The sequence below is a fragment of the Dryobates pubescens genome, chromosome 2, assembly GCF_014839835.1.
Source record: "Dryobates pubescens isolate bDryPub1 chromosome 2, bDryPub1.pri, whole genome shotgun sequence".
Lineage (NCBI taxonomy): Eukaryota > Metazoa > Chordata > Aves > Piciformes > Picidae > Dryobates > Dryobates pubescens.
In genome coordinates, this window is record NC_071613.1 from 14554896 (window position 1) to 14581108 (window position 26213).

The following is a 26213-nucleotide window of genomic DNA, read 5'->3' on the forward strand; positions in this document are numbered from 1 at the left end:
TGAAAAGGTAAAAGTTCTAACATCCAACACATGACAGTTAAGTGCTGCCACTGAAAGCAACAAACACTGCTCCCAAGAACAGGTATTCTTAGAGGGAATAAAAAGAACCAAACCAAAACCAGCTGTAACATTTTTGTATGGGGAAAAAAACATGGAAGGAGAAAAGGAAGGAGAAAAGGAAGGAGAAAAGGAAGGAGAAAAGGAAGGAGAAAAGGAAGGAGAAAAGGAAGGAGAAAAGGAAGGAGAAAAGGAAGGAGAAAAGGAAGGAAAGAAGGAAGGAAAGAAGGAAGGAGAAAAGGAGAAAAAAAAGGAGAAGTTAAATTGACTGGAAAGAATATATTAGTGCCTGCCTTTTTTTAAGTTGTTTTTCTTTTTTCTTTTTTCTTTACATTAAATACAGTTTTCTCTCAAAGCAAGGTACTTTTCTAAAGTCATGGTTTATATACTGTTATGTACACAAGAGCAGAACATTGTACAGTGTTTTTGGATAAAGCAGCACTAACGAGCTCTAAGCTGGCATGGTGTTGCTGAACCAAACCCAGGGTGACAAGTCAAGCACTCCAGGAGAAGTGTTCTCCACGGTTGGTATGAGAAAAGTAAAGTATCATGTATGTACAAACTGATTATCCAAACCATTCCCCCTCCCAACTCAATGTCATCTGCCTTGGACCTGTACATGCTGCAGCTCAGCAGTGGAAATCTTGCTGCAAGAACTGATGGGAGAGACCCAAAGGAACCATTTTTCTTTCAGTAACAGACAGCACTTAGGCAAAACATCTGACCCCTGGGGTGCAGGGCTCCATGGACAGCAGCTGCTTCTTACTGCAGCCTCAAGGCAAGTAGCCACCTGCATTTTGTTGGTTTTTTTTCCCCTCTATACAAAAACATGAAATGCCCCAAACAAACCATAGGAAACTGAGATTAAAGCTATATTGTTAAGTGTCTGTATGTGCCCTCTGCCTTTCTGCAGATAGTTAACAGATTCAAGCAGAAAGTTTGCACCAGTTCAGAATAAAATGGACTGGCAGTGATCTCCATCATCGGTGCAGCACTGACTCCAATTCTTCATCCAAGTTCTTCAGATGCACAATGTGCTCAATTCAAGGTTTTACAAACACAGGCAAAGCAGAACATTGTGCAGAAAACTGCTCTCAGGTTTTTAGACACTTGGTAAAAAAATTACTATTGTTTTTTTAAAGTCTACCCCATTATAAACTCACCAAACTTAGAAACAGCTTGTGCCCTGCTCCAAAGTCACTTGCCTCAGGAGAGTCCAACCAAACAAAAGAGAAACTCTTTAATTATTCTAGGGTTAGCATCAGGGCAGAGAGATTAAGGTTGTTCTTGTTACATTTAATTATCGGTCACTTGACATCTTCAGAAGAGGTTTCAGGATGCTGTTCATCCTTAGCCACTACACTGCTTTAAGGAGCTGAATGTTTCGTCTTTGAAGAGGACAGAAGCCAGACAACTTGTTACTAAACTGCATCAACTCAAAAAGTTTCAAGTTTTAATGGTGTAAAAATGTGACACTCGGTTACAGTTATGAGAAACTTGCTACACAGCAGAACTGCATCCAAATCTACCAGTTACTGATGGGACCTTGAAATTTAACTGTTAAGGAGTTATTCAAAGCATCCAGAACCTGGAAGTAGCAGATCACCCACAGCCAGTGAGCCAGCAACTCCCTCTCCCTTTTTTTTCAGGAGGTTTTAAACAAATGCAACTGATGTGACCTTACCACTGGAACCAACGACTTCCACGGGTTAGCTCCAGTGGCTAAAAAGGGCTAGGGAGATCCTGTGTTAAACCCAATGCAATATGCATTAGTGTCAGGGAGCAGGAAGATCCCAGTGTCTACTTGTTAAAGTTCACACAAACCATACAGATACAGACAAGAGAAAACACAGACTCAAAAGGATCCATTATGCTTGAAGAAAAATTCCAAATAAAAATGACATCTTCTGCACAGCCCAGCCTCAGACACAGCCATACCTTTATCTAGTATAATAAACTCTGTAGTAAACTGTTTTTGACCTCCATAGGGAGTAGGAGTTGTCAAATTTCAGAAGATAAACTCCTCTCCCTGGGTACTGGTGGCTGCCAGCATACACTTCTTCGTGACAGTCTCGTCTGTACACAGGCACTATTTCATCTAGCTGAGGCTTGTTGGCATTCTTTTTGGCTTTTTCTTCACTGCTAGCATTTTCTGCAAGGGAAAAAGAAGTGGAAAAAAAAAAAGGTGTCAGTTCACATGAGTTGATGCTTTACAAGAGAAAGATTGATCTGTGGTGGACAAAGCACTCTTTGTTAGCTTAGAAATCAGATGGGTGCCACCAAGGCTGTGGCTAAAGCACTCCAGAGCAGGAGGAAGAGTGAGCATGCTCACTTTATGAGGAATTCATAGAATGGTCTGGATTGGAAGGGACCTCCAAAGGTCATCAAGTCCAACCCCCTCTGCAGATCCTTCAGGTGCCTTCCAACCTAAGCCATTCTATCAATCTATGAACTGCTATCCATGACCAAATGAGGTGACTGAAGTTATGTCCAGAATTGCACTTCCTATTCAAAACTGAAGACAAGATTCCTCAGCTAGTTGGAAGCTGGAGGAACTAGGAGACCACACAAGATACTCAGTTGTGTTTTCCTCCATGGCAAGCTCTGCAGGACTGGCAGTTTATATAAGTAAGCACGTTTACCTTCTTCTTCATCCTCATCATCACTGGATTCACTGACATGCACGCTGACTGCAGTGTTAGGGGAGTCTGTCCATTCAAAATACACCCCAAAACCAATGTCATAATTGTCTGTAGCAAACTCCCAGAAGAGGTAAGAGCCCTCCTCATGAGTTGGGACTCTAACTGTAACCACTTCTCCTCGGCCCACTGTGATCACGGAGTCTGCATCCTGACGGATCTTTTCCTTGAAGTCTTTTATCTGGGGTCGTGTCCACATTGATGGGGCAGCTATCACAGGAACAGAATCTGGAGATAGGAGGAGGAAAAACTCAGTTAATCTTTCTTCCAGCTACTTACGCTGCATACCTAAGTGTGCCTTAGGGGCACGTGAGGACCACAAGCATCCAAGTTGTTTTTTTTGGGGTGTGTATTGAAATTTTATTGTAGGGTTGTGATTTTTTTTGCTTTGTTTGTTGGGTTTTGTTTTTTAACTGAAGAAACATCTTTTCACAGTTGAAGCTTGCATGAAATGCAGTGCAGGTTTAGATCTAACACTGCACACTTCAATCCTACCAGTTTACCCATCCACCACATTTAAACCAACAGTGCTGACACAGAAAAGACTCAGAAGACAGTTGTGCTGTCACAAAGGACACGGTTACATTACACAGAGCCCTGCCACTTTAATGTGATGGAACCAAAGGTAGTGCATTGGTCTAGAAATGGTCAAAATACTGACTGAAACAGCTGAGCACATCATTATGCAGGCAGGGACTGTGCTGGTGCTGATTCCATACTGGGATCCAAGCAATTCTTTTGAGGACTGATGATTGTGGATGAAAGCAACACCCAGAAGTACAAATGATGGGAGAGCTGCTGTGAGGCTGCTTTTCCTGCTCACTAGAAGATGTCTGAGGAAGGTGGGAAATGTGAGGGGGCAGCAGTCTGGACTGCACATAGGTCAGGAGTAAGCCACATCTAGGGCTGCATTCAGGGAGGGTAAGAAGAAGCTGGCTTTATTTTCATCTGCAAGGCTTAATCACTCAGTTTTGACCCAAGTTCAAATAAGAAGGAACATATTTCTGCACAGAATACTCTCTACTAAAACTTATGCCCCCTTCCTTCAAGTCAAGAGTGGGAAGGGGATCCCATCTGCTTTGCCTGAAGTGCTCTTGTTCTTTCCCGTTTCCTAGCTCTTGCACATGAAACCAAGCAAAGAGCCATAGTAAATGTGCTTAAGACATCTGAATCCCAAGAAAAGCTGTAGCTATTTATGAAGCTGGCCAGTCCTACCTTTTGGTCCATTCTCTAGGGCTTCTTCTAAAGCCTCTGGATCCAGCTCTTTTTCAGGGCTGTCTGCATGTGTACTGGCCTGCCCATTAATAGATGGGGTGTCCCCTGGGGCAGGCGCATTCACCTTCGATGTAGCGGTCAGAGGAGTCCCTGTTGCTGCCACAACTGCCTCCTGCTGCTTTTGTAAGGCTGCCTAAAACGACAGAAATTGAGTCAAGTAAAAATAAAAGCTGCCAAGATGTCTCCATCTTCCAGCAGAAAAGCTGAAGCCACTTCAAAGAGCAACGAAACCAAAAAAATCTCCCCCTCCACTCCCCAAGGCTTGACATTGAAGGGCTAGAAGCAGCACATTAACCACTGAGAGTCACTTTGTTCTGGGCTGGTGGACACACCCTGAACAAAAAGATTCAACTGAATCAGAGCACAGATAATAAACCCTGGCGCTTGACCACAGAAGTTCTGCATTTCAAGAACTCTTTTGATCCAAATTAATTATCCAAAGTAATTCCTTGTTTGCCTTTTTTTCACCAGTAGGCTGAGAGGGTTCCAGCCTGAACTCATTTAGTTCTAAAATGAGCTGGAACTATTTAAGGCCTAGTAAGTACTTGCCCATTTGTGAGTTAACTTGCTCAGCAGGATTCTCTATCAAATCCACCTGATAAAAGCAGTTATTCAATATAAAAGCAGGAAGCTTAAGAGCTACAAGGACTGCAAGTGGTCTGAGAGGAGAGTTACTAAAGCTCAGAGGTGCAGCTTTCAGAACATGACTTATGTACAATGGAACTCTTTAGACAGAATTCATCATGCTGTCTCTGTGTAAAGGATTAAATACACCTGAAAATGAGATTATAGAAAGTAAGCCACATCCTTTTGGATTTAAGCAGGATGGGTTACCCCTTTAGCTTCAAGGCTTACAGCCCTGCCCTTTGTTATCAGTGCAGAGAGGTTCCCCTGTCCCTGTTGGGACAGGGAGAAGGTGTAATTGACAGGACTGTTCTTTAAAGAAGAATCTAATCAGCACAGGATTTTGATGAATGAATGGAATTTCCTGAGTGAGTATGAAGACAAAATAGTCAAACATCAGCTGGATTTAAAATCTGAGCAGTTGTATAGGTGCTGCCCAGGTCTCCACTTTCTACCACAGCAGTTCTATGCACTGAGACAGAGTAAAGCAGGGAGAACTTTTCTAGAAGGCTGCTGCACACAGCTGTACCAAATGTCATGGTATCACAAGCTGATCTGTAAGCAATCATCAGACAATGTCAGGGGCTAGAAGGGACCTTGAAAGATCATCCAGTCCAACGCCCCTGCCAGAGCAGGATCACCCAGGGCAGGTCTCACAGGAACACATCCAGGTGGGTTTTGAAAGTCTCCAGAGGAGGAGACTCCACAACCTCTCTGGGCAGCCTGCTCCAGGGCTCTGTCACCCTCACAGTGAAAAAAATTTTCCTTGTGTTCACATGGAATCTCCTCTGCTCCAGCTTGCACCCATTGCCCCTTGTCCTATCATTGGACATCACTGAGCAGAGCCTGGCTCTGTCCTTCTGACACTGCCCTTAATGAACATGAATGAAGTCACCTCTAAGTCTCCTCTTCCCCAAGCTGAAGAGCCCCAGCTCCCTCAACCTTTCCTCCTAAGGGAGATGTTCCACTCCCTTAATCATTTTTGTGGCTCTGCACTGGACTCTTTCACGCAGTTCCCGTGCCAGAACAGCACTTCTTTGCCATAAGAGACCCCAGGGCAGCTGAGTTACAGGTATCCAAAAGGAAAGTATTCCTCAGAAGTGTTGCAGAGGCTACCTGAGCCTTCTGGAAAGTCAGAAGTAGGATTACATAATTGAGCTGTTATGTGGTTGTTCTTCATCCTTTCCTCTACAAGAGTCAGCCAGGTAGAGATTTGCCTGGCAGACTTTTTATTTTGCAAGCCACTGTAAAAGAAAGGCTGTTTTGTCCAGGCCTTGGAGGGCAAGAGTCTCCTGTCCGCAGGAAGCAGACAGCCATGACTGAGCAGTGCTGATAGCATGGAGGGAAATGAGCAGCAGTGTTTCCACCATCACAGTCTCAAGGGAGAAGTCTCAGTTACAAAAGGCATTGAAGACAAGACTTGACAGTGTTAGCTTATAAATATGACACCAAGGCATCAGTACCAAGGTGTCATCAAGGTGACTGGCTCAAGAGCAGCCCTGAAGAAAAGGACTTGGGGGTGCTGGTGGATGAGAAACTCAACATGTGCCACCAGTGTGCACTTGCAGCCCAGAAAGCCAACCACATCCTGGGCTGCATCAAGAGAAGCATAGCCAGCAGGCTGAGGGAGGTGATTCTCCCCCTTTACTCTGCTCTGGTGAGACCCCACCTCAAATACTCCATCCAGTTCTGGTGTCCCCATCAAAAGAAGGACACAGAGCTATTGGAGTGAGTCCAGAGGAGGGCCACAGAGATGATCCAACAGCTGGAACACTTGTGCTATGAAGATAGACTGAGGCAGCTGGGGATGTTCAACCTGGAGAAGAGAAGACTATGGGGGAACCTTATAGCTGCCTTCCAATATCTGAGGGAATTCTACAGGAAGGGGAGAGAGGGACTTTTCATAAAGGTGTCTAGCAATAGGACAAGGGGGAATGGTTTTAAGCCAAGGGAGATTAGGTTTAAAATAGATTTGAGCAAGTTCTTCAGTATAAAGACGGTAAGACTCTGGAACAGGCTGCCCAGGGAGACTGTGGATGCCTCCTCCCTGAGGGTGTTCAGGGTTGGGTTGGATGAGGCCTTGAGCAGCTGAGTCTAGTGGAAAGGTGTCCCTTCCCATGGCAGGCACACTGGAGAAGATGATCTCTAAGGTCCCTTCCTACCTGGGCCATTTCATGATCTAATTCAACACCCTCATCATAGGCAGGGACATTTTTCACTAGATCAGACCATTCAAAAGTTCCACCCAACCTGACCCCAAATAATTCCAATGATTGGGTATCCACAACCTCTCTGGGCAAGCTGATCCAGCCTGTGTCTCACCACCCTCATTGTAAAAGTTTTCCTCACGTGCAATCTAAAGCTCCACTCTCTCAGACTGAAACCACTGCCCCTTGTCCTGTCACTACAGGCCCTGACAAAAAGTTCTTTCTTCTCAGACCACCCCTTCCTTTAGGTACTGGAAGGCAGCTACTGGGTCTCCCTGGAGCATTCCTCTCTCCAGTCTGAATAACCCCAACTCTCTCAGCCCTCTGACCATTTTTTGTGTCTCTCCTCTGGACCCTCTCCAACAGGTGTCTGTCTTTCTTGTATTTGGGACCCCAAAGCTGAACGCAGTACACCAGGGAGGGTCTCATGAGAGCAGAGCAGAGAATCACCTCCCTCCCTACCCCTTCTGGCCACACTTTTTTATACAGCCCAGGATACAGTTGGCTTTCTGAGCTGCAGGAGCTTGCTGCTAGCTCATATCCAGGTTTTCATCTGCCAGTGTCCTCAAGTCCATCTCCACAGGGCTGCTCTCAATCCAGCCATCCCTCAGAGTGTAGTGATACTGAGGATTGCCCTGACCCAGGTGCAGGACTTGCACCTGGCCTTACTGAACTTCATGAGGTTCACATAGCTTCCTTCCTTGGACAGGTCATTTCTGAGGGCATCAACTGCATCAAAATGCAAGTGACCTAATAGGAGATTAGTTACTGAATTGATCTGATTAGAGTCCAGAAGAAAATGTTTCCCCATGAGAACAGTTAGACACTGGAATCATCTGCCAAGGGAAACAGTGGGTTCCCCTATATTGGGCAGTTTTAAGGCTCAGCTTGGCAGGGTGCTAGGCCTTCTCATTTGAACTAGAAAGGCTGGCCCAGATGATCCTTGAAGTCCCTTCTAATCTGGCATTCTGTGATAATTTTAAGTCTTTATCTTGATAAAGAGCAGTAGACCTCAGGCTGGCATTTACAGGCCATTAAAGATTCAGGTCTTTCCCAGAGAGGTCAGACATAATAGAGTGAAGTCTGGCTTACATCTAAGAGTTACAGATGGACATCCTTGAGCTTTAAAACAGCTTGAGATGTGAATACAGTGCATCTGCCAGACATGGAAGATCCCCTGAAGCAAAGTAGCAGCTTTTCGTGCCTAGGCACAAGGAAACCCTTGCAAAAGGTAAGGTACCACTGTCACCTGTTGCTGCCAGAGATATGAAAGTCTGCCCTCCCACCCAAATCATGAGCACTCTATTGCAGGCAAGCAATTTAATGAGATGCTGATGTCAAACAATAGATGCCAAAGGAGAAAGAAGTCTGTAGTGCTCAAGTTGAGAGGGAGGAGCAATCTTAAACCCAACAGTGATGTTAATGCACATTCAGCTGGAAGCACATGGCTGTTCCAAACCTGCTGCTCTGCACACATCTGCAGGTGTGACACCAACACGGAGAGCTACTTGAAGAGGTTTGCTCATGCTCAGATGCACTGGTATGTACCTCCATTAAATTACACAGGCAACAGATGCTGCAGCAAAGCACATCTGGTCCCCAAGAATAATATCAAACCAAGTAATTAGTAATGGCTGCTTAGAATGTTCTTAATTAACAGCTGCTTCAGAAAAGTACTTGAAAAGATTAAACAAAAGGGGCTTTGGTGTTTGAATCTAAAGCAGCCTTAGTCACTAGAATATTCTCCCTCCTTGTAGCAACTATCTTGTCGAGGAGATAAAGGGGCAGGGCAGACAAGTTAGTGTCTGCTAGAGACAGCCCAGGACACAAAATCTAAGTTTCTCAGCTGGTTGGCCATACCTGTTGCTGTGCAAGCTGGACTTGATACAACTGCTGCATGTACTGTTGGTAATGCTGCTCCTGGAGCTGCCGAATGAGGATCTGCTGCTGCTCGTAGTTGCCCGGATACTGCTGGGCTGCGTACTGCTGGAACTGGATGGCGGTCTGAGAGTTCAGTGCCGCCATGATCTGCTGCCTAGAGTGGCAGGAAGAGAGACTATGAAGATTACAAGCAGCTGAGGATGTTGAGAAAGAAGCCCTGCGTTTAAGTGACCTCAAAGGTAAGTGAGTCCCTGCCAAAACCCAATTAAACCCAATCTACATCACAGAAGCCAGAGGTGACAGAAATGTGAATTTTGCCTAACGACAAAAAAAGTATGCTGAGAATATAAAGGGAGCAACAATTTCCACCCAGTCTTTCAAAACACCAAATGTTAAACCAAACCAGCAAAAACCCCAAGAGCTTTCACGTAATTCTCAATCTGTAGTCTGATAAAGAGGTAGTGCTATAAAAATGAATGACTCAGTTTCCCAAACAATCAAGGGGAAGACACCACAGATTTGATTCCTCTGGGGGAAAAAAAAAACAAGCCAGCAAGCATACAGAAACCATCCTTTCAGCAAATATTGGTGGGAAAGAACCTGCTGTGGGTGCAGCACACCAATGCTTTTTGGTAAATCTATCTTCATTTCCCAGGTCAGAATGCAAACAAATATGAAAAGCATGGCTGGCTGTGGCCTATTTCACTCAACAGTATGCTCTTGAGTGCCTCCACTAAACTCAAATGCTGCAGCTTCAGGAGAAGCACAGGTACTTGCACATAGAGCTCAGCTTTTCTCCTCTCTCCAAAGGGCTAACTATATAGTTAGCTTTGTTAACTGTTATTAGCTTTGCTATTAGGGTTTATCTCACATGTTGTGTCCATCAGTGACCAGCTACTGATGCTTCAAAGGAAGGAAAGTTACCACACAAAGAGAGGAATAATTACTTCCTTCCCCCTCTTCTTCCTTCCGTATGTGCTAAAAGCTGCAGGGTTAGAGTGGTTCAGTATCCGTCAACTCTTCAAACTCTTACCAATCTAGACACACTTGGCCTGTATATACTTACCCACATTCTTTTCTGTCTAAACTCTCTCTGAAACCTGCTACAACCACTTAAAACACAACTGCTACTCCTGTAAAAAGCAATAACCACTTCACTTCCATGCATGTCACACTTCCTGTTACTTAGCACTGCCTAACAGTCTTTATTGCTGTATTTTCTGTTCAGTTCTGTCTGTGTTTTACAGTCCTCTGGCTCTCACCATGTTAAACAAACACTACAACTTTTGGATTCTTTCCTCCCTTCTCAAAGCCACTCCACAGCAAGCACAGGATCAGAAAAGACATTTTTATTATGGAAAATAATTGCTGACTGATGTGGAATAGCTTTGATGATTTACTATTCTCTCTGTGTCCAAAGCTAGGTCGATGATTTACTATTCTCTGAAATACTCTATGTCCATAGCTAGATCCATGTTTTCAACAACTGGATGTGGTGGGAACAGTGAAATACAACTACAGCTGTATGTTTTAAAGGATTTCAAATTGAATTCAAGCCACAAACAAAGGTTAAGTGCATTTGAAGGTGAATTCTCTATTCCTTTCAGAAGGGTGATGATCCAGTGATGGCCAGTGGACAAATGAGATCTGCAGACACACCACACTTCCAAGCAAGGGAGTATTCTTAAGAAGGTGGTGTTAGACTGCCAAGTTAGAACATTCCAGACGTGCATTCAAACCACCCCACTGAATTTCAGTTATCCTTTTTCACAAGGCTCTGCCTTCTGTGAAAGGAAACTTCCAAGTTCAAGCAACACTTCCAGCTGGATGCTTTGCTCAGCTGAGTGCAGCATTCATCGTTTAAAAAGCAGAGCCACAGGTTTTCAGGACTTGCAGCTCCTGAACCCCCAAACTCCTTTAAACAAAGCTTCTATGGCACTTTGATCTGAGAAGGCTGCACACAATAACACATTTGGATAATGACTCCCTGCAAACTGCATCCCTCTTAACCAAGGCTGCAAATGCCACTGCTGGACTCAAGTGCTTTGAACTGCAGGTATTTAATTCCAGCGCAACTGCTCAAGCAGTTAGATACAATTATCTCAAGTGCAAGGCAGTTGTTGTCTCCTTTGAAGTGTTGCTAGTCTCTGCTACTCACTTCTGCTGCTCCATCCGAAGTCGTTCCTCCTCTACTCTCCTCCTCTCCTCTTCTTCCCTCCTCAGCCTTTCCTCCTCTTCTCGCCTGCGTTTCTCTTCCTCTTTCTGCAAGCGCTCGCGCTCCTCCTCTTCACGCCGCCTTCGTTCTTCCTCTTCTCTTCTGCAACATCAACTCAATTAGCCATTTCAGCACTCCTACAGTCCTAGGATGAGTTATTTTCAACATGCTGTAACCTGCCTTTTGCCTGCCCAGTAAGGCTTTTGGTTTGGCATCACCTCTTCCCACTTCAATTGGCCTGAGGAGCCACCGAATCACAGAACTGTTGAGGTTGAAAGAGATCTTTGAGATCATCCATTCCAGCTGCTCACCTAGAGCTCACAAGCCACCACTGCTGCTAAGCCACTACCACTAAACCTCAGCACCACATCCACACATCTTTTAAATACCTCCAGGGATGGTGACTCCACCACCTCCCTGGGCAGCCTGTTCCAATGCTTGAGAATCCCTTCTGGGAAGAAATTTTTCCTCATACCCAGCCTGAACCTCCCTTGGCACAGCTTGAGGCCATTTCCTCTTGTCCTGTTGCTTGTTGCATGTGAGAAGAGACTGACCCCGGCTCCAGCCTCCTGTCAGGGAGTTGTAGAGAGCAACGAGGTCTCTCTTCAGCCTCATCTTTGGAAGGCTAAACAGCCCCAGATCCCCCAGCCATTCCTCATACAATTTGCATCCAAGGTGCTTCACCAGCTTAGTTGCTCTTTGGATGTGCTCCAGCACCTCAATATCTTTCTTGTGGTGAGGAGCCCAAAACTGAACCCAGTATTCAAGATGCAGCCTCACCAGTGCTGAGTACAGGGGCACAATCACTTCCCTACTCCTGCTGGCCAGGCTACTTTTGATCCAGGCCAGGATGCCATTGGCCACCTTGGCTGCCTGAGCACAGTGCTGGCTCATGTTCAGCCAGACAACAATCAACACCTCCAAGTCCTTTCCCACTGAACAGCTCTCCAGCCACCCTTCCCCAAGCCTGCAATGTCACACAGGGTTGCTGTGGCTCAAGTGTCTTACTGGACACAAGAAGAAGAGATACTACTGTTTAGTTTTACTGCAGTCTGCAGTATGGCAAGTGTAAATTCTGTATTATATTCTGGTATTCATCCTAACCTATCAACATTTGATATTCTAACCCATTGCTATGCTACCTGTAAGAGAGAGCAGTAGGAAAAAGAAATGCCTGGCAACCTTAAACCTCTCTTCCAGGCTTTAATGGATGTTCAAGAATTAGATAGATAATACAGTTTAGTAATTACATGATATGTAAAGGACAGTAGAAGAAAGCTTTTGCTGAGTTGCTAACTCATGCCAGCACCTGACAGTTTCACATTCTGTATATATTTAGCCCACAGACATCAGGGCATACGTTTTGTGAAGCCTGTATTCAGCTGATGACACTATCTGCAAGATTTAAAGAACACTCCTTACATTCTCAGTGTCTTCACCTCAGAAATAATCTTTCATTACTGGCTAAGTGAAAAAGACTTTAAGAGATCAAATGGTACCACAGCCACCTAAACTTCAAGCATTTCTCTTCCCAAGACAGCTAGCTGTGACATTGCCCATAGGTCAAGACTTACAGACTCAATATACTCCAACACCAAAGGACTCAAAACATTACCTTCTCTTTTCTTGTTCTTCTTTCTCTATCTTGTGGGAAGTGACATATGTTGAAAACAAGTGGCAGCACCTATTCAGAAGCTTAACAAATTCTGTCATAGCTTTTTGCTTTGACATGTTTCCAAGGGCAGCCCATTCCTTCCTGCAAGAGAGAAATCAGCTGAAATAACACAGGACTCAAGTCTTCTCAAGTCAGTAGTGAACTCTTGAGAACTCATCAAAGAAAACAACACCCCCAAACAGCTGGGAAACCAGAGACCAAATACTGTTATGTGCTAATAACACAGTGCTCTCCTGCCTGCACCAGAACAACTCTTTCAAACAGACACAATTGAGTGCTTAAATCAAATCTCATAGATGCCATTGACCTTGCTAAGAAATTTCAACTATGCCCAAAAGCTTCCCAGCTACCACTGAATCGAAAATAACTTTACCCTTCTTCCACTCTAGTTGGGGGGGGGGAGAAATGTCCATTTTCCTGGCTGAGCAAACATGGTAACAACCACTGCTTACCGTGTTTCAGTGAGCTGAGTACAACAGCCTGGTTCTTCCTAAAGGAAGGCTCTATCAGTGTGGGTGAAAGCAGAGCACTGTGTCCAGCTTCAAGACACCAGTGCTGTGCTGCACATCACCTTCACGCTAGAAATAGTCACAACAGACATCAGAAGTGCAGCCTGAACTGTGAGCCATGCAAGAGGCACACCTGGGACTGCTCAGATCTCATCAAAATATACCCAGAGCTAGAATGCATCATGTACCTGACTTCAGAACTTCCCTATTAGGAAAAGCTATGGTGAACTGCTGCTACCACTGACTAAAGGCTTGGCCTGCTCTAACCTTGGAGTTTGAGACATGGGTCTGGAGATGAATGCACACCTAGCCAAGCCTTAAATTGCTGTGAGAAACTGGAGTGGTGGCACAGCAGCTTTTCCTAATGTGGCTGGAAAACATGAATAATACTCTGTTAGGTCTTTTACTGGACTGGGACTCAAGGTTTCCAATCCAAGGTGTATTTGAAGAGGGCCACTCTCACTTTTCACTCTCACACAGACATCTTGAGGCAACACATGTAATTCCTGTCTTACTGTGGAGCTGGATGATGTTGTGTGCAGACAGGAAAAACAGAGTTAAGGCCAACAAGGGCACCAGCCCTTTTACCTTCTATCATTACCCAGCACATCAAAGAATCCAACTTCAGGGCAAGTGTCAGGGTTGTAAGGTCCCAGCAGGACCTGCTTGTGCAGTGCCACGAGTTTGAGCTTTTCTTCATATGTTGGATGAAAGGCTTTGCCATCTTTTTCTGCAGAAGAAAAAAAAAAAAAAGAGAAAAAAAAATGTATTTTCACAACTGCAATGAACTGATTAAGCACAGGACAGCAAAGAGCATTTTGGGTTAACACTGCTAGGATTTCCTTCTTTAAGAAAAACAACAAAGGAGTAAGGTAAGTTACAAAAGCTTAGACAAATTCAGTCAGAAGACATAGATGTGTCTGGAAGAAACACATCTACTTAAGCTGCTGAAAGGTTCACAATACAACCTGGAGTCGGTCTTATCTAGTAAATTGCTCCAAGGAGACCTGAGCTGGACTGTATGGTCCTGCTCTGGCAGGGGGGTTGGACTCAATGATCTCTCTGAGTCTCTTCCAACCCCTAACATCCTGTGATCTGTGATGCTTTCAGTATCTGAAGGGGCCAACAGGAAAGCTGGTGAGGGACTTCTTAGGGTGTCAGGGAGTGACAGGACTAGGGGGAATGGAGCGAAAGTAGAAGTGGGTAGATTCAGATTGAATATTAAGAAGAAGTTCTTCACCATGAGGGTGGTGAGAGACTGGAAGGGGTTGCCCAGGGAGGTGGTGGAAGCCTCATCCCTGGAGGTTTTTAAGTTCAGGCTGGATGTGGCTGTGAGCAGCCTGCTCAAGTGTGAGGTGTCCTCGCCCATGGCAGGCGGGTTGGAACTAGATGATCCTCAAGGTCCCTTCCAGCCCAGACAATTCTACAAAATTGCCACACAAAAATTGATGTCAGTTAGTTGAGCACCATACCCTATGGATCTGTCTCTCTGGAATACTGAAAAAACCCTGAACTTGAATCCCTACTGCAGTGTACTTCCACAAAGGAAGATGCGACCTTAGCTTCATCAATTGCTCTCCATTCACATGGAAAACAGGATGAGCAAGGTCTGAGGCAAGGAAAACTTCAGAGAGAGAGAGTTAGAATTACAGGAGAGTTTTCCTGGAGGGAATTTGATTGCTGTACTTTGCTGAGGCAGCTGGAATAACCTCTCACAATGGAAAGTCTTAGAGTTGACTTCAGCACCAACATTTACAGTGAGCTCTGGCCTTAAGACATGAGTCTGAACCAAATCAGAGATCCAGTGGCTCCACATCAACACCTTCTGAAGTGGTCCCAGTTAGATCCCATCGTAAGCTTACTGGTAAGAGGAGACTTGCATTGGTTGAATGGATTGAAGCTGGAAGAGGGGAGATTTAGACTGGGTATTAGGAAGAAATTCTTTCCAGTGAGGGTGGTGAGACACTGGAACAGGTTGCCCAGGGAGGCTGTGGATACCCTCTGCCTGGAAGTGCTCAAGGCCAGGTTGGACAGGGCCTTAAGCAACCTGGTTTAGTGTGAGGTGTCCCTGCCTGTGGTGGTGGAGGAACTAGATGATCTTTAAGCTCCCTTCCAACCCAAACCATTCTATGATTTAAAATGATACATGAATTAGTCAGCTAGGACTTACCTCAGCAAGTTTACACTGTCAAACCAAAACAAAGAAGCAGGCACCGCTACAGATAATTTACATTGCTCATTAAGAAAAGAGCTTGATTTTTGATGAGGCAAACAAATAAATGAGGAAGCTATTACTAGAGGTAAACAATACTCACTTCACATGACTGTACTACCAGCTGCTCTCCATGCAGTCAGAGCTGCCACCAGTTTCCAGCTCTCCTTTGGAGCAAGTTATATACAGCCCAAAACTGAACAGTCCACGGCCTGAAGTCACGCCAGGGCAGGTTTAGGTTGGATGTTGGGGAAAATTTCTTTGCTGCAAGAATGGTCAGGCATTGGAACAGGCTGCCCAGGGAGGTGGTGGAGTCCCTGTCCCTGGAGGTGGGTCAAGAAACCTGTGGACGTGGCACCTTGGGACACAGTTTAATGACTATGGTGATTTTAGGTTGAAGGTTGGACTCAATCTTGGAGGTCTTTTCCAACCAAAACAATTCTATGATTCACACCCAAACTTTAGAGCTGACTTTTACATATTACAAAATTGCTCAATTGATGCTTGTGAACAGAATTATTAACAGGAAAAGAAGCAAAGCTCAGGGCAAAAGAGGAACATAGCTCTAACTATGGCAGACTGAGAAACTCTGAGCAACTGCTTCTGAAAAGCGGGAACAGTTTTGGAGGGAAAGTGTTTGCAGGTCACAGTGAGAACCTGCACTTTTGACAATCATAGAGTTGTCAGGGTTGGAAGGGACCTCAAGGATCATGGCCCCTGCCATGGCCACCTCACACTACATCAGGTTGCTCAGAGCCACATCCAGCCTGGCCTTCAAAACCTCCAGGGATGAGGCTTCCACTACCTCCCTGGGCAACCTGTGCCAGTGTCTCACCACCCTCATGGGGAAGAACAACTTCTTGACATCCAATCTGAATTTACCCATTTCTATTTTGTTCCATTCCCCCCAGTCCTGTCATTACCTGACACCCTAAGAAATCCCTCCCCACCTTTCTTGTAGCCCCCTTCAGATACTGGAAGGCCACAATTAGGTCTCCTCAGAGCCTTCTCTTCTCCAGACTGAGCAGCCCCAACTCCCTCAGTGTGTCTTCAAGAATAAGTTCAGTATCTTACTGGACTTAGTTAAAACACCACAAGGAAGCACTACATGCATGCCTTTAGTTTTGAAGCCAGAATCCAGGAATTAGGAGAATCAACACTGCATTCCTTATTACCCATTCTTAGAGGTCCACTTCACTCTTCCAGAAGCAAGTATCTGCTCTTCTCCCAGTGCCACACAATTGTATAGCAAATACAGCTTCCAGCTTCAGAAACCAGAAATCTCTCTTCACAAAAATATGCATTTCTAGGAATATTTGGTGGGGTGGGGAAGAGGGGGATGTAAAGGCTGAACCAGTGCCTACTGAGTGGTATCTCGGGACAAGAGGCAGCAGACAAACTGAAATAAAGGAATCTGCACTTAAACCTAAGAGGTAGTGTGTTGTTTTTTCAGTTGTGAGTGTGATCAGGCGCTGGAACACTTTGTCCAGAGGAGTTTTGAAATCTCCATCCTTGGGGATATTCAAAATGGACACAATCATGAGAAGCCTGCTGTGAAGAGTAGGGCTAAACATGACCATCCCCAAAGGTCCCTCCCCACCCCCAGAAGTCTGTGATCCTCAAAAGATGCAAATCATCATGTCCTGGAAAGCTCTCTCCAAAAGTCTCAGGGTTTTCTGCTCTCAGGCCACCCAAAGAGCCTTTTGGGGGTTTGTCAATTCTTCACATTTAATTCGGACTTGCTTGTTAGGTAGCAAACACTTCCCTCGGTCTTAATAAACAAAATTCTCTTTGAAATCATTCTTGATATCCTGGGGCAGCATGCTTAAAAGCAGGTCAGTTGAGAAGGATACTATGCTCAAATTTTGCCAAGCTTCCGAGTGAAATACGCTTCTAAAGAGGGTCCCTGTGCCACAGTTCACCTTACACAACCTGTATAGCTACAGCTGTCTGCCAAAAAACATCTCTTTGCTGTACTAAGCGTGCCACCTAAGCCAGCTCATCCCAGCAGTATGTGAATTTACTTCTGAAGAGGGTTAAAAGGGGAAAAACAATAGCTTCCCATTGACTCCAACCCCCCTGCCAAAGCAGGATCACCTAGGGCAGGTCACACAGGAACCTCCAGAGAGGTCCTGAAAGTTGACAAGAAGATTCCACCACCTCTCTGGGCAGCCTGGTCCAGTTCTCCACCATCCTCACAGTAAAGAAGTTTTTCCTCATGTTAAGATGGAACTTCCTGTGTTCCAGTTTGTGTTTGTTGCCCCTGGTCCTATCACAGGGCACCACTGAAAGGAGCCTGGCCCCTTCTTGACACCCACCTTTCAGATATTTGTAAACATTAGTAAGATCTCCTCTCAGTCTTCTCTTTTCCAGAATAAACAGCCCCAGGTCTCTCAGCCTTTCCTCACAGGATACATGCTCCAGTCCCTTCATCATCCTTGCAGCCCTTCACCAAACACACTCTAGTATATCCCTGTCCCTCTTGAACTGGAGGAGCCCAGAACTGGACAAAATACTCCAGATGTGGCCTCACTAGGACAGCGTAGAGGGAGAGAAAAACCTCCCTCAACCTGCTGGCCACTCTTCCTAATGCATCTCAGGAAGTCAAACCTCAAGCCCCAACTTTCAAGGGAAGCCTAAAGTCAAAAAATCATAGAATCATTATGGTTGAAAAAGACCATTAAGATCATTGAGTCCAATCACAACCCAACCACCACAACCACTAAACTATATCCTGAAGCACCACATCTCCATGCTCCTAGAACACCTCCAGGGATGGCAACCCAAGGAAAGAAGAACAAACAAATTTAATAAGAAAGAAAACCAGACAGATGAGAAGAGTGGGAGACAGGCATTCAGTGACTTGTAGATAATGCACATTAGAAGCAAACTCTCAGCAAAATACTTGGAGCCAGTCAAGAGAGTGAAGTTGTCTACTAGCTGTTTTTCAGTTGAATTCTTCAGCATGAACCACACTCTGTAATTATCCCAGAGACTTGGAGCTGTTGCTGATAAAGCGACCCAGAGGACATGAGGCCATCTGCAGAGTCAAATATGCCTAAAAAGAGCATTAGCAAGTCCAGACAAGTGCCCAGTTTATTCAAGCATCCACAGACGTGCCATTTGAGCAGGTATTACCCACACAGCTAATACAGCTGTCAGGAAGCTGAACAGCATCAAAGAGCTCTAGGGAACAGTGAGAAATCCAAAGGATGCATGCAGCAGTAGTAAACACAGCAACTATACAACCCTCCTGTGCTGCTGGCAGCTTCTTACAGATTAGGAGAGTTCTTTCCTGTCAATACTGCACAGAATCCCAGAATAGTAGGGACCTCTGAAGATCATGTAGTCCAGCCCTGCCTGCTAGCCCAGAAGCACTCAAAGGAAATCACACAGGAACACATCCAAGTGGCTTTGGAATACCTCCAGGGATGGAGACTCCACATCCTCTCTGGTCAGCCTGGTCCAGCACTCTGCTATCTACACAGTCAAGAGTTTTTTGCCTTATGTTTACATGGAGCCTCCAGTGTGTGTCCATTGCCTCCTGTGTGTGTGTCACTTGACACCACTGAGAAGAGTCTGGCTCCGTTCTCCTGAGACTTGTCCTTTAGATATTGATAAGCATTCATGAGATCTCCCCTCAATCTCCTCCAGGTTAAACAGCCCCAGCTCTCTCAGCCTTTCCTTGCTTGGTAGATGTTCCAGACCTCTAATCACCTTCCTGGCTCTCTGCTGGACAAAATCATTATTTACCTGAATAATTTCTCAAGTCAACTAAACTCTATGCTTAAGCAGTACCCACTAACAGATCAAACTCCAGTAGTGATTAAGGGTATGGTTACAGGGACAAGGCAACCTATGGACCTACAATGCTTTAGGAAGTAAGGACACATATACACACACAGAGGCTCTTCAGTAGTGACATGGAGTAGTTCACCCAGCACATGGATAGGCTCCCACTTACTGCAAGCTCAGGCCTCAATGATTCATAGATTCACAGAATAGTTTGGGTTGGAAGAGACCTTAAAGATTATCTAGTTCAAACTTCCCCTCCACGGGCAAGGACACCTTCCACTAGACCAGGTTGCTCAAGGCCTCATCCAGCCTGGCCTTTGAATACTTCCAGGGAGGGGGCATCCCCAACTGCTCTGAGCAACCTGTTCCAGTGTCTCACCACCCTCACTGGGAAGAATTTCTTCCTAATATCCAGTCTAAATCTGCCCTCTTCCAGCTTAATGATGTGTGTCATGAAACCACAACACACCGTTTCGGTGCTGTCATCCCCAAATGGGAGATCTCTGCACACCCAGTATCAGCTCTTCATGCTACACCTGTCCTTGGCAGTAGCTGCTCTGTTCTGATGCCCCCAAAACTGAGATCCATTGAGGGCAACTCCTTTGAACACTCCAGAAAACCAGTGCTTCAAACACTAAGGACTCTCTTTGCATCACAGGCAGTTAACTGTGGCTGAGGACCACCGTTTGTACTGGCATGCAAACACATCAGTGAGCTGAAGCTACGCCTAGGAATAAAAAGCACTTGGCAAAAGCTAGTGTCACCATGTGGCACTGTACCATCGACAGGGACTGGTATCAAACCCCACACTCAGACTCCAGGGTGTTTCAGAAACGCACTTCATGCAAGGCACTTGCCTCTAACTGACTTCAGATTTTTCCCCCTGTAAGAAACATGGCACAACACAGTGCAGCTTCAACTCTAACTTCACCCTACTGCATTCACCCTAAATGCCTAACTCCCATGGGACAGAATTCAGTTGAGTCATCCAGAAGGAGCTACAAAACCATTTGTGAAGTGTGATTTTTCACCTCATAGCTTTTAAAAGCAGAAGTCACATATGTTAATGCTATTCATTGGCAAAGCTTTAATGAGCGAGACTAAAACTCAGAAGTGTGAGAACTGAATCACTGCCTGCAGATCCCAGTACACCCTCTTACACTCCTAATTCTCCTCTCTTGAAGATGTTCTGCATCAACAGAAGAGTTACCAACCACCCCTTCCCTTCCAATTAAGTGTGATCAAAGCTCAACTTCACATCAAACGCAATTTGTTATAGGGGTTTTCACATGCTGGAAAGTAAGTGCCTACTGAGCTTATGGAACAGTCATGCCATCAAATTAGCCCTAAAAAATAAAAGTTAAGGTCAAACAATCAATTTAGGAGGATGTCTTGCTCAAGCTCAAGATGCATTCTTCTTGGGATAAGAGGAAATAACTTGGAGCAGTCACATGAAATTAGAGTACTTCACGTAGCAGGAGTGCTTTAGACACCCAAATGATACGGTTTGCATATTGTCTGCTCGGAGGTGACACGCTGCAAGTCACTTCAGACAGTGCATGAACACTTCAGGCCCTCATTGGGGCTGTCAGCCTGGAGAACAGAAGGCTCCAGGGAGACCTTCTAGCAACCTTCTGGTACCTGAAGGGTAGGAAGCCTGCAAGAAAGGTAGGGAAGGCACTTTTCACAATGCTTGTAGTGATAGGATGAGGTGGAATGGCTTGAAGCTCAAGAGGGGAGATTTAGACTAGAGATTAGGAAGAAATTCTTTCCAGTGGGGGTGGTGAGACACTGAAACAGGTTGCCCAGGCCTCAAGCAGCCTGGTCTAGTGGGAGGTGTCCTTGCCCATGGTGGTGGTGGCTTGGGTGGGTGGTTGGAAGTAGATCTTTAGGGTCCCTTCCAACCCAAACCATTTTAAGGTTAAGTGATTTAAGGACTGTCCTATACTGGAGGTTGGGTGCAGTGGTATTTCAATGACAGGATGTGGAAGACCATAAACACCATACTGGAAGAGATCTGCTGGCAGAGCTCTGCAAGCTGACCCCTCCTACCACAGGATGCAGTTTACACCTTAAACAAGTTACCTTCCCTGGCACAGCTCATAGCGGCTCAGCAAGCAGAATAAGCTGTCAAGAGACACTTCCATCCTGCCAGCTGCCCCAGGGCACACAATTAGAGACACTCCAAAGGACAGAGAAATGTGCCCATTTCAGGAACATGACTGTTCTCCACTGTACACTGCATCCAGCACGGCAGAGTAGCTCCTTAATGGCAGCCAAAATGCTGGTTGACCTGAACTAGGCTTGGCAGGGCAGTAAGGGAAAGAATGCCTATTGTAAGGAAACCCCTTGTTTCTCACAGGAAAAATAGACTGGAGCACTCTTCACCATCTATTTTCCATGCCTCTGTTGTTCTGAAAAGCCATTTCTTCACAAGCCATTATAGATGCAAAGAAAATATAACCCACCCCAGGTTAGTGCACATCTCCTGCACCGCCCAAGGCCTGACAATTGAAGTAACCCAGGGTCAAGCATTTTAGATCTGCCTCTGTCTTCATCAGAGACAGGGGAAAAAAGTAGCTTTTGAGTCTCTTCAATACCCTTGCCTGGTTTCAGTTGTTCTCACACTGTTAAAACACACTGCCTCCTTGGCTTGTCTTTCAGCAGTGCTGTAACAGGCAGTATGCCACCACAGACAAGTGTCAGCTGTCATTGTAATGAGCAAACCCAAAGCTTTTTTATCAGATTCAACTGTTTGAGGAAGAAAATACATCAGGAGTTGCAACTAGACAAGTCAACCTGCACACTGAAGCAGAAAGGAAGCCACATCACTAGCAATTGCTGCTTACCCTTAGACCTCACAAAGGGATACTTCTAGCATCCTTCCATTCCAAGCACCACAGTGAATCCAGATGCCATTCTTCTTTCCATTCCTTCTATTCCAAGCACCAGTTAATCCAGACACCATTGTTCTCCTGAGTCACTTGTTTGTTCCACAGCAGTTGTGCAAGGAGGTAGTATCATGCACTGAGGCACAGATATCAACCAGCTTTAAGCAAGACTAAGCTCCTCAAAGACAGCCTCTCATCCCCAAATCAGCATAGTTTTAACAGGAGTGATCAGAAACGAGACCTCAGCATTGGCCTCTTAACACAGGGGAGATTTAGACTGGGTATTGGGAAGAAATTCCTTACAGTGAGGATGGTGAGACACTGGAACAGCTTGCGCAGGGAGGTTGTGGCTGGCCCCTCCCTGGAAGTGTTCAAGGCCAGGCTGGATGAGGCCCTGAGCAACCTGGTCTCATGGAAGGTGTCCCTGCCAATACCAGGGGTAGGGGAGGTTGAAACTAGATTATTTTCAAGGTCCTTCCCAACCCAACCCATTCTATGACTCTATAAACATGGGTCAACTTTCAGATCCCTCATATGCTGCTCCTTGAAGCTAAGGAGGAACCCTTACTTGTTCCTTAACACCTCTAAGGCTGCTAAACAGGCATGCTCACTCCCACATTTGTTTTGACAGTGGATCCAAGAAAATCATTTGGAAACAAGACCAATTATTTTCAGAGCCACGCAGAGCTGGCAGAAGCAGTAATCCAAGCATTACAAGCTCCTGCAACTCACTGTCACATCTATAAATAAAAATCCCTGTGTTTTGTCACTTTCAGCAAAAAAACCCCCACTATATACAGAAGGAAAAATATGGGCAGTGCCTTCATGTGACTTATTCCAGCATTAAGGATAGAGGAAAGTCTGACAGCACCATACAACGTGGAAAATTGTAGCAAGCAGTCCCTTCAGGACACAGTTTAAAGGCCATGATGCTGTTAGGTTGATGCTTGGGAGCTGATGATCTTAAAAGGTCTTTTCCAAGTGAAATGATTCTATGAAACCCATGTGGTAAAAAGACATTGCAGAAGGTTACAAAAAGAGCAGTAGTTAAGCTTCATTTCATCATACTTCCACTTTTAGTAAGAGGAAGGCAACCAATAAGCTACTGCTGCAACAACACAGCAAAGGAGAACCCAGACACGAGTAACCACTGACTTTTCACCATTCAAGTAAAGATAAAAGCAGAAAATAAATGCCATTAAAAGATGAGACCCAACAGACAGCAGGTTGGCAATGATGCAGGCAAGCTCATTCACAGTGTGTAATTTTTAAACTGTAAATACAGGTTCCAGTAGAATATTAAACCCAAGACAAAAACATAACCACAGATGATGGAGACAAGGAATTTGCTACTGAAGAGACAGAAGAAACATTCATTAAACCAAATCACAACTCCTTCAAGCAGCTTGTCTTACAGAAAGGCAAGCTGTAAAATTGCAGTGCTTCCACAACCTGATACCTGGTTGCAGCAGCTCTTCAACACAGGGGTTAAAAAACCAACCAACCAACCCAAACCCCACAAAACCCAAACCCATCACCACCAAAAAAACACCATCAGGACTCTTATGATCCTGCAGGAGCTGTCCCATGAAGTTGCTATGGCTTAAGAAGAAAAATAGCAATCTCTCTCTGTTAGCATGCTAACTAAACAACTTGCTTTGTGGAAGGGCATCAGAACAGGGTCAGAGAACCAGAGCTGCCTTCCAACCCCTATCATTCTGTGATTCTGGGCTCAGGAAAATTGCTTAGACCCTTACATACTGCTAACTCTCAGGGTGCAGGTGAAGAAAACTGACAACATTTTCCTTTTAGCAGAGTTTCCACCTGCCAGAATGCTTGTCCTCAGAAGAGGTGATCCTCCTGGGCTATCATCTCACAACTACCTGCCACAACACTGACCTTTTCAAGTACAGTTATCCCTTCCTAAAATGTAGGCACATTGCTGGACTGCCTGCTCTGTGCTCCACGTGAAGCAGCAGCGGCAGCAGCAGCCTGGAAGCCTACAGAGTGACACACGGCAGTGAGCTGCTCAAAAACACTGTGGCACGATGTGATGCTACAGCCAACACAGCCCGTCCCCACACAACCACGGAGTCCATTTCCTCCTCCTGACAAAAGCAAGCGTGCAAAGGCTTCCTGCAGAAGCAAACCTGGCTACAAGGGATCCCAAGACAGAAACCCGCTCCAAATCTACACCCTGGGTATTTCATGGCTCCCCCGCACAGCCGCCAGCTGGAGTCGTGACAGCACACGAAGCGGCAAAGCCACGCTTGAAGTTAGCATCCTGTGGAGACGGCACGACATCTCACGCCAGTATCCGGGCTGTCAGCAGACCCCACAGCACTCAAAGCCATCCAACACTTTTCGCCTACGTTAAAGAGGTTCTTCTTCACATGACACAGGGAAGGATTTTTTTTTTCTTCCGTTTTTAGGACGAGCGATGCAAAACCTCGGAAATGCCTTCTCGACCCCGCAGAGTAGGCACATCGCGACCCAGGGCAACCTGCCAGCTCTTTTCCCGTTCCCCGCCTCGGCTCACCTCTCGCACCGGGAAAAGAGCATCCCCACAAGCCGCCTCCGACCACGGGGACACGATGCTCGCCCCGGCTCGCCGCCGCACCCAGCACATTGACTCCCGGACCCCTCAGGGTGGTTCCAGGAGAGAGCCGCTCTCCACAGCTCTCAGGAGATTCGTGTCTCCGACCGTACCCCGGAGCCTGGCACAGCGGGGAAGGGAACGATGCCATTGCCCGGGGCTTCCCGGGATGGCGCACAGGGTGGGGAAGTGTGAGTGTGGGATGTGTGCGGGCCACAACGTTGGCCAGCCTCACCTTTAAAGAAGCGCAGCGCCAAGCTGTACAGCTCCTCCAGAGCGAAGCCCCAGCGCCGCTCCGGGCTCAGCGCCGCCTCCTCCGCCGCCTCGCCGCCGGCCTCCACCGGACCGGGGGAACTGGGGCCCGCTCGGCTCCGCCCTGCCGCGGACTCCCCCTGCCCTGGCCGCGCCTCACAGTGCGGCACCTCAGCGTTGGGGCTCAGCGTCAGCCCGTCCACCGAGACCTCGAGCCGGTCCGAGCTCAATACCACCGCCATCCTCCTCCTCCTCCTCCCGCCCGCCCTCCGCCTCCTGCTCCGCTGCGGCGGCCACGTCCTGACTTCCTGTCCCCTCCGACCCGGAACTTCCGGCCCCGCCCCGCGCCAGCACCCGGCCCCGCCCCCAGGCGCGGCGCCGCCTCCGGCCTGCGGCGACCCCGGCGGCCAGCGCGGCGGGCGGCAGGAGCGGGGCCCTGGCCCAGCCTGGCCGCTGCGCCTGGCAGCCTCTTCTCGCCGTCCTCTCCCGTCCCCCCGGGTCCTGGACCCGGCCCACAGATTTACACCCGCCGCCGGGTGCCTGCCCCACAGCCTCGGCGGTGAGGCTGAAAATAAACTACGTAGGGCAGAAAGGTTGGGGGCGCCTGCCCCTGGGGACAGCCTCTCTTCCCAGGAGGTTACGCTAGGTTTTTCGGGGGCAGTGCCGCCGAACACACTGCACCTTTTTCTTGCTTTACAGAAGGAAACAATGGGTTTTCCCCAGCAGCTTCATGTTACAGGGGTTGAAAGCCTTTTGTTAGTGTGGGTGTTTGCCACTGACTTCTTTTACTCCCCTCCCAGGAGATGTGCTTCAGGAAAGCAATGAGCCAGAGAAAAAAAGGAGTACAAGGCAATGACTTCTCCAAGAGCTGTGCCTGCAGTTAGCTCACTCCCTTGTGAGCATGAAGCACCGTTCACCATAATACTGCCCTCAGGAGCTACGCCGAGGGGGAGCTCCTGGGTGCGGCTAAGGAGGTTTATTCCCAGCACAGGCAATCCTCTCAGGAGTATTTCGGGAAAGGCTGCAAGAGCAGGAAGTGCTTTGGGTCACGTTTCTCACCCAAACCAAGATGCAGCTTCCCTGCCTGCCTGGGAAGCAGGGTGTTCCTTTCTGCTGGTGCATGAAGCAGATGCAAAGGAAAAGAATGCACAGCTCTGCAACCTCCTGACATCCCCTGTCCCCAGTGCTTTGCTAAAGCCTGCTGTCCCTTTCTGGCCTTATCCCCTCAATCACAGAATGGCAGCAGTTAGAAGGGACCTTTGGAGACTATCCAGTCCAAGCTGCCTGCCAGAGCAGGTTCACCTGGAGCAGCTTGCACAGGACAG

At 46.6% G+C, this 26213-nt stretch overlaps 1 protein-coding gene across 1 annotated transcript; it reads right to left on the bottom strand.

The window, feature by feature from the left end:
- Positions 1-1005: 1005 nt before the first annotated feature.
- ACBD3 (acyl-CoA binding domain containing 3) lies at positions 1006-25130 on the bottom strand. The gene is made up of 8 exons (XM_054170583.1): positions 24872-25130; positions 13731-13872; positions 12574-12714; positions 10902-11060; positions 8723-8897; positions 3972-4164; positions 2700-2984; positions 1006-2209 (listed from the first exon to the last, which is right to left on the bottom strand). Exons 1-8 carry the CDS (start codon positions 25128-25130, stop codon positions 1998-2000), a joined length of 1566 nt encoding a protein of 521 aa, XP_054026558.1. The 3' UTR covers positions 1006-1997.
- Positions 25131-26213: the final 1083 nt, after the last annotated feature.

What these genes read in the sequence shown, in the direction of transcription:
- ACBD3 (XM_054170583.1), bottom strand. Translation starts at nt 25,130, where the DNA reads ATGGCGGTGGTATTGAGCTCGGACCGGCTCGAGGTCTCGGTGGACGGG. An exon ending in TCCAGCTTGCACAGCAACAG is followed by an intron (nt 4,165 to 8,722) that starts GTATGGCCAACC and finishes CTGTCGTTTTAG; the next exon opens with GCAGCCTTACAAAAGCAGCA. An exon ending in TGATGAGGATGAAGAAGAAG is followed by an intron (nt 2,210 to 2,699) that starts GTAAACGTGCTT and finishes TTTCCCTTGCAG; the next exon opens with AAAATGCTAGCAGTGAAGAA.